Source organism: Vulpes lagopus, chromosome 8, assembly GCF_018345385.1.
Source record: "Vulpes lagopus strain Blue_001 chromosome 8, ASM1834538v1, whole genome shotgun sequence".
Lineage (NCBI taxonomy): Eukaryota > Metazoa > Chordata > Mammalia > Carnivora > Canidae > Vulpes > Vulpes lagopus.
Window position 1 is genome coordinate 63608962 of NC_054831.1, and position 12077 is coordinate 63621038.

General features: G+C 35.4%; 1 protein-coding gene across 2 annotated transcripts in view; it reads left to right on the forward strand.

The window, feature by feature from the left end:
• Positions 1-12077, forward strand: part of SPAG6 (sperm associated antigen 6) — a 67237-nt gene that overhangs the window by 43049 nt on the left and 12111 nt on the right. For both annotated transcript variants that reach the window (XM_041764796.1, XM_041764797.1), the window contains exons 7-8: positions 855-1007; positions 3210-3401. In XM_041764796.1, coding sequence (XP_041620730.1) covers positions 855-1007; positions 3210-3401 — 345 coding nt within the window. The remainder of the gene's footprint in view (positions 1-854; positions 1008-3209; positions 3402-12077) is intronic.

Sequence of the window (12077 nt, forward strand, 5' to 3'; positions counted from 1 at the left end):
CAAAGGGGGGATAATTAGGCTAGAATATTTCAAGTCTGACATTGTCTTTTAGCATTCAGTGATTAATCTGTTTCATGTTCACACATTGTGATTGGGGGTTTCAGTAGTTAGCTAGTTATGAACTAGCCCTAGGCTTAGTGTCTCAGTGAGGAATTTTGACATCTATTAAGGATAAAAGTTGTGTTATTGATGCATGAAAAACTGAACCAGAGTGGCTCCTCACAATGAGTATATCTGCTCACTTGAAATAGCAGGATTATTATACTTGTACTTTTTTTCATGCCTTAAAATTATTTAAAAAAAGTTTTTATTAACTTATTTTATTTAGATTCAATTGGTTAACACATCATTAGTTTTGTATGTAGAATTCAGTAATTCATCAGTTTCAAATAATGCCCAGTACTCATTACATCATGTACCCTCCTTAATGCCCATCACCTAGTTACCCCATCCCCCCACCCACCTCCTCTCCAGCAACCCTCAGTTTGTTTCCTGTAGTTAAGAGTCTTTTATGGTTTGTCTCCCTCTCTGATTTTGTCTTATTTTATTTTTCCCTCCCTTCCCCTATGCTCCTCTCTTTTGTTTCTTAAATTCCACATATGAGCAAAACCATATGATAATTGTCTTTCTCTGATTGACTTATTTCACTGAGCATAATACCCTCCAGTTCCATCTACGTCAATGTATGTTTCCTTAATGAATATAACAATCTTACTAAATGATATTTCAAATTTTGCCAGATGTTTTTTAGGTCCTAAACAACAACAACAAAAAAATCAGGCAAGGCTAAAGTAATATTTAAAGATAATCTCATGTATCATAGTCACGATGATCTGACTCTCTTTTCCTCCTAGCTTTCACAGTTGATAGTTAACGCAGGAGGAGTGGCTGCCGTGATTGATTGTATCGGGTCCTGCAAAGGAAACATAAGACTGCCTGGCATCATGATGCTTGGTTATGTAGCAGCTCATTCTGAGAACCTGGCAATGGCAGTGATCATTTCCAAGGTCTGTGTGGATTTGGCCTTATCTCAACTTGTTATTAAGCCACCATGGAGTGTAGCCTTAGCACATAGTAGGTGCTCAAAAAATATTTGTTGAATGAATAAATATTGCTCTCCCAAAGAATGCTTCAAAAGCTGTGTGCTTATGGCCTCTCTGGCAACCCTCTAGGGTGTGGGTTTCTTATCAGCATAGAAAACCTGCTGCTGTATGTTAAACAGAAGTGCGGCTTGGGTTGGTGTTTTTTTTTTTTTTTTTTTCCCTTGCTAATCCTCAGAATAAAGAGGAACCTCAAATCTTTATTTTCTACCTATTCCTTGATAATTCTTTGCTTCACTCCCTTTTTATCCTGTGCTTGTCCTTTTGTTCTTCTATTACCAAAGACTATGATAGTGACTAGAGCATAGTGCTTTCCAAAGGGTCACCATGGGGATATTATTGGGATTTTTGATTTGCAGTTCTTTTGTGCATAGTCAGAAAGCTTATACATAGGAAGAAGGATGAAAGAAGCAATTACTTTTGCTTCCTGTATTTCTTCCCTAAACTAACCAGGAGGCATTCCCCTCCTTTGCTCTAGGGTTGCTGCTGGCCTCTCCCACCTAGTTTGCCTTTCAGTGAGTGAAAGATTGGGGTAGTGGCAGCAGCAGTTCGAGGCACACCACCCAGCACTGCATTATTCTTTCCTTGTCCTATGCAGTACCATAAGGACTAGTAACAACAACTCCTATTTCCATAACACTTTGTAATTATTGAAGCACATTCACATTCCTTATCTCATTTGATAGTCATAACAACTGAGGCCCATAGTCAGAATTTGAGGGATGGGGATAAGGGTATCTTCCCTTCCTCTTGCCCCTTCATTCTTGATATATCCCAGAAGTATAGAGTTTCTGGAAAGTTGCCTCATTTTTTTTTTAAGATTTTATTTATTAATTCATGAGAGACACGCGCACACACACACACACAGGCACAGACACAGGCAGAAGCAGGCTCCATGCAGGGAGCCTGATGTGGGACTTGATCCCGGGTCTCCAGGATCACACCCTGGGCTGAAGGTGGCGCTAGACTGCTGAGCCACCCAGGCTGCCCAGGTTGCCTCATTTTGAAGACAGATCTGATCTTTTTTGTATTGGCAGACAATTTTTAGTTTAAGAAAAATAAAAGCCAAAAGAAGCCAAAAGAGAGATATGGCAGGTTTCTTCAGAAAATTAGTCTTAATAATAACTGAAAAATAAAAGCCAAAAGAAGCCAAAAGAGAGATATGGCATGTTTCCTCAGGAAATTAGTCTTACTAATAACTGAATTTAAAGGTGGACAAAAAGAAAATATACATGATCATTTGGCCTTTGCTATGGTAGCCTGATCTTATGACACTGACTTTTGTATATTAAATTTAAGGTGATAATTATTATAGTCTCAAATTAGCTAGAAAATTATGCCTATACAGAATCTGGAATTAGAGTTTGATTACTTGAGTCTTCCTTGGGTATATAAACTGTGGTGTATTTGAGATTCTTTAGTTAATTCTGTTTGATTACTAAGATAAAATTGAAGTCTATGTAAAATATAAGTACATGATATCTGTGTAACAAAGTAATCATTTCTACTTTGACATTTAATCATGTTAAAATGGGCAAAACTATCATTTAAAAATTGGACGAAAGAAAAAATTATTTACTATTTCAGGAAAGTTTTTAGTGAATGTATTTCATCTAAAAGTTACTTAAATAGGATTCTTGCTCTTTCATTTGATTTTGGATCTATAATAGTTATTTTGTTCTCAGCTCTATTATACTTGGTGAAAGGCATTTTTTAAAAAGGATTCTAAATTAACTTTTTAAACAAAGGACAATAAAAGATTTTAAAAACCCTAAACATTTTAATTTTGTCACAGTGGAATCTGATTTTGCCTATAATATACTAGTCTGTGGCATCTGTTGTTTGGTTAAATGCCTCTCTATTTTGGGAGTAAACGCTAGCAGAGATATTCTTAGTTTAGTTGGATTGTTACAGATAATTAAGGTAAATTAGTTCTAGTCATTTTATTGACTTGAAAAATGACAGCCCCTGTGATGTGCTCATTTATTGAACCGTTTAGGAAAAAAAGGATCAAGGCCAAAATGATTCCTTCTAATGTTTGAGAGACACGGAAGACTCTTTAATCCTGCTCTAGATTCATAACACTTGCTCTTTTGATCAACGCTGCAGGGTGTGCCTCAGTTGTCAGTCTGCTTGTCAGAAGAACCAGAAGATCATATTAAGGCTGCTGCTGCTTGGGCCTTAGGACAGATTGGGAGACACACTCCAGAGCACGCACGGGCTGTTGCAGTCACAAACACCTTGCCAGTTCTGCTGTCGTTGTACATGTCAACAGAAAGTTCTGAGGATCTTCAAGTAAAAGTAAGTGCTTAATTTTTAACAGTCATATGAAGATTTGTTACATTTGACTCATTCTTAATTTTAGGGGCATCTGGGTGCTGCAGTTGGTTAAGCCTCTGCCTTCAGCTCAGGTCATGATCTCAGGGTTCTGGGATGGAGCCTTGGGTCAGCTCCCTGCTCAGCAGGGAGTCTGCTTCTCCCTCTGCCTCCGCCCCTCCCCCTTAGCTTGTGCATGCTCTGTCTCTCAAATAAATGAATACAATCTTTTAAAAAATATGTCATTTTAAATGTTTTAATTATCATTATGGATAATGTTGATTTTATTAGTCAAAAAATACAAATTTATCAGAACTGAGGTAGCTTTTCTTCAAAAATGGGTTACCCTTATTTCTAACAGTGATAATTTTAAAGAAAGTTCTCTATAGGTGCAAAGTGGTTTGTAAAATGAATGTCTGGCTTTTGCATTCTGCATTCATGTTGACTTTTCTTATGGAATAGGAATTGAATAATAGAACTTTGAGGTGGAATTATAGCTGTAGTCCAGTTAACATAAAAAAATTGAGTCCAAAAGAATTTAAGGTGCTATTGAAAGGCATAATGGAACTGGTCAGAGTGTATTCCTGGAAGCTATGTTCCATCTTTCTTAACTCTGCTCCAGCTTTTAATTATATGCTTTGTGTTTGTTCCTTAAAAGAAAAATGTCCAAAAGATGCATTTTATTTATTTTTTTAAAGTGAAAGCATTTTTAAAATTTTTATTTCTTTATTTGAGAGGCAGAGAAAAAGAGTGAGCAAGAAAAAGAGGGAGTACGAGCAGGGTGAGGGGTTGAGGGAGAAGCAGACTCCCTGCTGAGCAGGGATTCCCAACATGGGGCTTGATCCCAGGACTCCGGGATCATGACCTGAGCAGAAGGCAGACACTTAACCAACTGAGCCACCCACGTGTCCCTAAGTTAAACATTTTAAAATCATGTATTTTTTAAATAGCATGCTTTCTGGAAAAAAAAAATATCACTGGCTATTTAGAATGATTGGCAGAACATAAATTTAATTAGGATGGGTTGTTTAATACTTTTAAAATTTCAATGAAAGAAAACAATGTTTCCCAGCATAACTCCCTTAAGAAAACATGTGCCTTTTTTGAAAGGAGTTTTCAGAATTGACTTGGATTGAGGAAAGTGCACAGAAAAGATAGTAACTCAAAATAAAATTAAGAGTAAGTTAAAGGACATTTAAATTTAGTTAATAAGTAAATAGGAAAGCACATTGGCTGAAGCAACTTTAGATGGTAGTTTACTTGAACTATATTAGCTGAGGGACTCTGAAAGTTAGGTTATATAGTGAGTCATTAATTATATTTATAAATTTTATAAAAGTGAATTTATGTTTATCTGGTTATGTTTATATGTTATTTTTCTACAGATTCCTTGAGGGAATTTTTAAGATTAGTGTTTTCTTTTTCAGTTTTTGTAAGACTTTCTAGATCAAAGCAATGACTTCATAGATTTAGGGCTTCCCTTATTATTTCTCCAGTGTTGAGTGTATTCCTTGGCAATGCTTGGTAGAGAGTAAGATTGACAATAAGCTAAGGCCTTTCCCTGGTTAACAATTCTGTGATTCTTTGGCTTTCTGGTGAGAAACCACAATTACATTTCCAGTTTTGAGTTGTCCAAGTACAATTGATTTACATATGTATAATTTTAGCTTATATATGTAGTTCTCTTTTTGCCTCATATTTAACCCATCATCATGCTTGCCTTTTCTTCCCCCCTCTTCGGTCTCATTTCCACCCCCATCTTCCTACCTCCTCCTTTCTCTAGTCACTGGTCCAGTGACTAGGGTCTTCTCTGCAGGGTCTCTGCAGCTATATGCTATGGCCAAAATGTAATAGTAATCATGTTCAACTTCTAGATTATCTAGAAGTCTCTATCACTTTCAGATTCCTTCAGGTAACAACTTTTATCTTCCTTTAAGTTTTGGAAATGAAGGAATATATCAGCCACAGCATGAATAATTAATAGTGGAATCAATAGTAATTATAGTTTGAGAAACCCTTGCAAATAGTGTCTTAGGTAGCATTATATGCTTTTTTATATACTACAAAGTTTATGTAACTTGGTTTTTAATGAGCTATTATGTTGTTTTGTCTTATAAATATCACTAGAGTAAAATAAGTTTGAAAACTTCACCTTTTGGGCAGCCTGGGTGGCTCAGCAGTTTAACACTACCTTCAGCCCAGGGCCCTGGAGTCCCGGGATCGAGTCCCACGTTGGGCTCCTTGCATGGAGCCTGCTTCTTGCTCTGCCTGTGTCTCTGCCTCTCTCTCTCTCACTCTCCTCTCTCTATGTGTGTCTCTCATGAATAAATAAATAAAATATCTTTTTTTTAAAAAGAAAACTTCACCTTTTGAAGTAAGATCATTTTTATTATATATATGTTTAACAAAAATAGTTTTGTTAAAACATTCGAGTTTACTAATAGAAGCAAAGGTTCCTTCCGCCTATATTTGATATGATATTTACTTTCAGGAAATACAAGGAGTATTAAATTAAAAAGTGGGATCTTTATTAATAATTATCCCTGTCAGCAATGCTTCCAAGGCTTTAAGTCTATCCAAATATTTTTTTATTGTAGGGACTTGATTATTATTTTTACTTCCCCAAGCTTTCTTGGATTCTAACATTTGTTGTTGTGCTTTAGAGTGAAAGTCCAAGTCTGTTTGATTTGACATTATCTCAGTAGGGAAAAATGTATCCAAGAGCTTTAGGAACCTCTAATGGTATTTTTCATTTGTTACTCTGTGGCAGCTTTCAAATTAAAGGCCATGTTGAAGTTCATTTTATCCCAAAGGCATGTCAGCTTTTGTAAGCATTCTCTAATTGGTTCTGATCCAGGAGAACCAATGAGCAGTCTCTTGGAATTGCTTGCATGTTTTCACATGGCTTTATATCTGCCTGTATGTTATTAAAAACAGGGAAAAAATCCATCTTTTATCTAATAAGCTCACCTACATATATTTTGAAAGTATTCACACAATTGCATTTTTATTTGTTCTGATTTAGAGGCATCTTAGTTTGGCATTTGACTAAGTTCATTCTTTTACTTCATTATGAAAGTATTGCTAAGATTATTTGACTTAATTATTGTGTTCTTGTCATCATGGTTGTTTCCCTTCATTTTTTAATGGCTTTATTGAAATATAGTTCAGGGGATCCCTGGGTGGCGCAGCGGTTTGGCGCCTGCCTTTGGCCCAGGGCGCGATCCTGGAGACCCGGGATCAAATCCCACGTCGGGCTCCTGGTGCATGGAGCCTGCTTCTCCCCCTGCCTGTGTCTCTGCCTCTCTCTCTCTCTCACTGTGTGCCTATCATAAATAAATAAAAAATTAAAAAAAAAAAAGAAATATAGTTCATATGTCATTCAGTTCACTCATTTAAAGTATATAATTCAATGGTTTTTAGTATATTCACAGATGTAGCCATCGCCACAATCTAATTTTAGAACCTCTTCATTCCCTCATGAGCAGTCATTCCATACGCTCCATGCTTAGTCCCTGGCAACCATTAATTTATTTTCTGTCTTTGGGTATTTGCCTCTTCTGGACATCTCATTTATTTATTTATTTATTTATTTATTTTTTTTTTGGACATCTCATTTAAATGGGATCACACATTATATGTGATCTTTTGTGCCTGCTTCTTTTCGTGTAGTGTAAGTTTTAGGGTTCATCCATGTTGTAGCATATATCAATACTTTGTTCCTTTTTATTGCCAAATAATATTCCATTGCATCACTATACTGCATTGGGTTTACCCATTCACCAGTTGACAGACATTTGGACTGTTGCTACTCTTTCTACTATGGCAAATTATACTGTTCTGAACATATTTGTACATGTTTTTGTGTGGATGTATGTTTTCATTTCTCTTGGGTACAAACCTAGGAGTGGAATTGCTAGGACACACAATAACTCTTTAACATTTTTAGGAACCACCAAACTATTTTCCGTTGTGGCTGTACCATATTACATTCCCACCAGCAATGTATGAGGGTTCCAATTTTCCACATTCTTGTCTACAATATTACTTTTTTTTTTATTGTAGCCACCCTAGTAGGTGTGAATTGGTATCTCACTGTGATTTTGATTTGCATTTCCCTGATGGCTAATGATGTTGAGAAATCTTTTTATGTGCTTATTGGCCACTTGTATATCTTCTTTGGAGAAATGTCTAATCAGGTCCTTTGCCCATTTTTTATTTGGACTATTATCTTTTTATTATTGGGTTGTGTGGGTTTTTAAAATATATTTTTAATATAAATCCTCATCAGATGTATGATTTACAAGTATTCCATTCTATGGGTTGTCATCATTTTATTGATGGTATTATTTGCAGCAAAAATCTTTAAAATTTTAAAAGGTTCAATTTATTTATTTATTTTTGTTGTTGTTGCTTCCACTTTTGGAGCCCTATCTAAAAAGGCTTTGCCTAAAACAAGATCATAAAGATTTATTCCCTCTTCCTTTCATTTATTTTCAATTTTAATTTTAATTTTTTGGGGGGAGGGGCAGAGGCAGAGGCAGAGAGAGAATCTTAAGCAGGCTCCACACCTAGCACAGAGCCCCACACAGGGCTGGATCTCACAGCCCTGAGATCACGACTTGAGCCAAAATCAAGAGTCAGATGTTTAACCAACTAAACTTCCCAGGCACTGCCCTCTTTCCTTTTAATAACTGTAACTCTTTGGGCCAGAATGCTTTCAGAACAAAATTAACTTTCGAATTAAAAACAGTATTAACTTTAGGCAATTTTCATTAAAGATCATCCATTAATTGCTTCTCCCTCTGCCTCTCTTTCTCTGTGTCTCTCATGAATAAATAAATAAATCTTTAAAAGAAAAAAAAAAAAGGACACCTGGGTGGCTCAGCAGTTGAGCATTTGTCTTTGGCTCAGGGCCTGATCCCAGGATCCGGGATCTCCATCTACCTATGTCTCTGCCTCTTTCTCTCTCTCTCTCTCTCTCTCCCTGTGTGTGTGTCTCTCATGAATAAATTAAATCTTAAAAAAAATAAAGATAATTAAGGAAAGCAACAACGAAGAAGTTTTGTTATTTCTTTCATTTTTTTTTAAAAGATTTTATTTATTTATCATGAGAGAGAGAGAGAGAGGCAGAGACAAAGGCAGAGGGAGAGCCAGGCTCCATGGAGGGAGCCTGATGTGGGCCTCAATCCCAGGACTCCAGGATCACGTCCTGGGCTGAAGGCAGGTGCTTAACTGCTGAGCCACCCAGGGATCCCCCTATTTATTTCATTTTCTGTGAAAAACAATTGAAATGGTATCAAATATTTGCATAATATTGACAACTTCAGCTTATTAATTACTTATAGTCTTATGTGTGTTATTAAGAGATTAAAAAACAGTGTTGCCTGAGGGGGACACTTGACGGGATGAGCACTGGGTGTTATTCTGTATGTTGGTAAATTGAACACCAATAAAAAATTAATTTATTAAAAAAAAGTGTTGCTAGTCACTGTAGTTTTACAATAGCTTTTATCAATATGGACAGAGTCCGTTTTTAGTCTAATCTGAAAAATGAATGAATGTGCAACTATATATGCTATGCTATTTTATAGGAAAATCAGGCTCAAACCCAGGCTGCCTTAAATAGATAACTCATGACTCCTTCTCTGACATCATCATCTATTATGCATGTCTAAGGATAACTAACTAACTACTAAATGCTTGATTTACTGAAATAGGAGAATAAAGGGTTTGTTTACCCCATAAAAATTCTGTATAATAGTTGCTCATTGCCATAAATAACCAAACATAAGGCACAGTTTCTAAAGGCTAATAAATTTTAAAACAAACATATAACATGATCTTATGTGTAGAAAATCCTAAGGAATAGACACACACAAATACTAGAACTACTAAGAGTTCAAGATCACCAGACATAAGATCAATATATAAAAAATCTATCATATTTTCAGGGGCACCTGTGCCCCTATGTTAATAGCAGCAATGTCTATAATAGCCAAACTATGGAAAGAGCCCAGATGTCATCAACAGATGAATGGACAAAGAAGATGTGATATATATATATATATGTCGGGGAGCCTATCGTCCTGGTACTCGGAGGGAGCCCCTGAGCATGGAGTCTGAGGACGGTTCCTAGCAGTACTGTGGGGGGCAGGGATTTGGGGGGGACAGGGAGGGGCAATAAAGAGATTTGGCCTTAAAAAAAAAATATATATATATATATATAAAAAATATATATATATACACACACACAATAGAATACTACTCAGCCATTTAAAAAAAAAAAGAAAGAATCTTGCCATTTGCAACAATGTGTATGTTCTGGAGCTCTAGAGTATTATGTTAAATGAAATAAGCCAATCAGAGAAAGACAATTATATTATTTCACCCATATGTGGAACTTAAGAAACAAAACAGAGGAGCATAGAGGAAAGAAGGAGGGGAAAAATAAAACAAGACAAAAATCAGAGAAGGAGCAAACCATAAGAGACTTAACTATAGGAAACAAACTGAGGGTTGCTGAAGGGGAGATGTGTGGAGAATGGGGTAATTGGATGATGGGCATTAAGGAGGGTATGTGATGTAATGAGCACTGGGTGTTATATACAACTGATGAGTCATTGAATTCTACCCCTGAAACTACTAATACACTATATGTTAATTAATTGAATTTAGATTTAAAAACCAAACAGGCTAACATAAATAGCATTTTAAATAAATCTATCATATTTTTTCTTTTTTTTTTTTTTAAGATTTTTTAGGGATGCCTGAGTGGCTCAGCAATTGAGCATCTGCCTTTGGCTCAGGGCATGCTCCTGGAGTCCCAGGATCGAGTCCTGCATTGGGCTTTCTGCATGGAGCCTGCTTCTCCCTCTGCTTGTGTCTCTGCCTCTCTCATGAATAAATTAATAAATAATCTTATTTATTTATTTATTTATTTATTTATTTATTTATTTGAGACACAGAGAGAGAGAGAGCCACCCAGGTGTCTCAAAATCTATCATATTTTCATATGCTAGTAATGAACAATTCAAACATGGCTTGGTTAGTCAGAGCATGCAACTCTTGATCTCATAGTCATGAGTTCGAGTTCCATAAACTTAAAAAAAATAAATACGAAATTAAGACAATAGTTTCATTCATAGTAGCATCAAAAAGAATACTTAGGAATAAATTTAATAAGAAAAGTATAGATTTGTACACTGAAAACTACAAAATGTTGCTGAAAAAAATTAAAGAAGGTGTGAATAAATGGAGAGACACTGTATTTATGGACTGGAAGATTCAATATTGTTAAGATGGCAGTACTTCTTCCCAAATTGATCTCTATATTCTTTTTTTTATCTCTATATTCAATACAATATTTATCATAATCCTACCTGCTTCCCTCCTCCCCCGATTTTGAGAAGCTGATTCTAAAATTCAGATGGAAATGACAAGGACTCAGATTAGCCAAAATAATCTTGTAAAAGGACTTAATGCTGCTCATTTTTAAAACTTACTACAAAGCTACAGCTATCAGATAAGATAGTGTGGTACTTGCTTACACATAAAGACATCTATATCAATGTAATTGAATTTTGAAAATTCAATTTTCTGATTTTTCACAAAGGTTCCAAGGCAATTTAAAAGGAAAAGAGTATTCTTTTCAGTAAATGGCACTGAGACAATTATTATATCCTCAAACAAAAATATCAGTGTGGGCTGTTATCTCATACCATATATTAAATTAACTAAAAATGGGTCAGAGATCTAAATATAAGAGTTAAGACTACAAAACTCTTAGAAGAAAATACAGAAATCTTTGAAACCTTGGACTAGACATTAATTTCTTAGAAATGACAAAGCACAAGTGATAAACAAAAGTATTCATAAGTTGGATTTCATCAAAATTAAAAGCTCATATGCTTTAAAAGACATCATTAAAATAAAAAGACAAGCCCCAGACTTGAAAAAATTATTTGCAAATAACATATTCAAGAAAGGACTTATATTCAAAACATATAAAGAGCTCCTACAACTCAATAGTATGAAGATGAATAGTCCAATTAAACAGTGGGCAAAATATTTGAATAAGCATTTCACCAACAAATAATCAGTGCATGAAAAAAAATATTCAACATCTTTAGTCACTAGGGAAATGCAAATCAAAACCATAATGAGATACAATATCACACCCACAAGAATGGCTACAATTAGGAAGACAGTAACAAGTGTTGATCATCATATGGAGAATCTTGAACATTTTTACATTACTGGTAGAAATGTAAAATATTGCAGTCAGGCTGAAAACCAGTTTGGTAGTTTCTCAAAACAGTAGACATAAATTCACCATCATCACCCAACAGCTTCACTCCTAGGTATCTTCCCAAGAGAAATGAAAACATCTGTCTACACAAAGACTTGTATATAAATCTCAAAAGCAGCATTATTCATAATCACCAAAAGTGGAAACAACCCAAATGTCTATCAGCTGGTGAATAGATAAATAAAATGTGACAAATCTGTATGATGGAATATATTCTCTGACAATGAAAGGCCTGAAGCACTGACACATCCTATAACATAGATGAACCCCCAAAACATTATACTTAGTAAAAGAAGCCAGACTCAAGAGTTCACATATTGTATGATTCCACCTACTTGAATTGTTCAGAA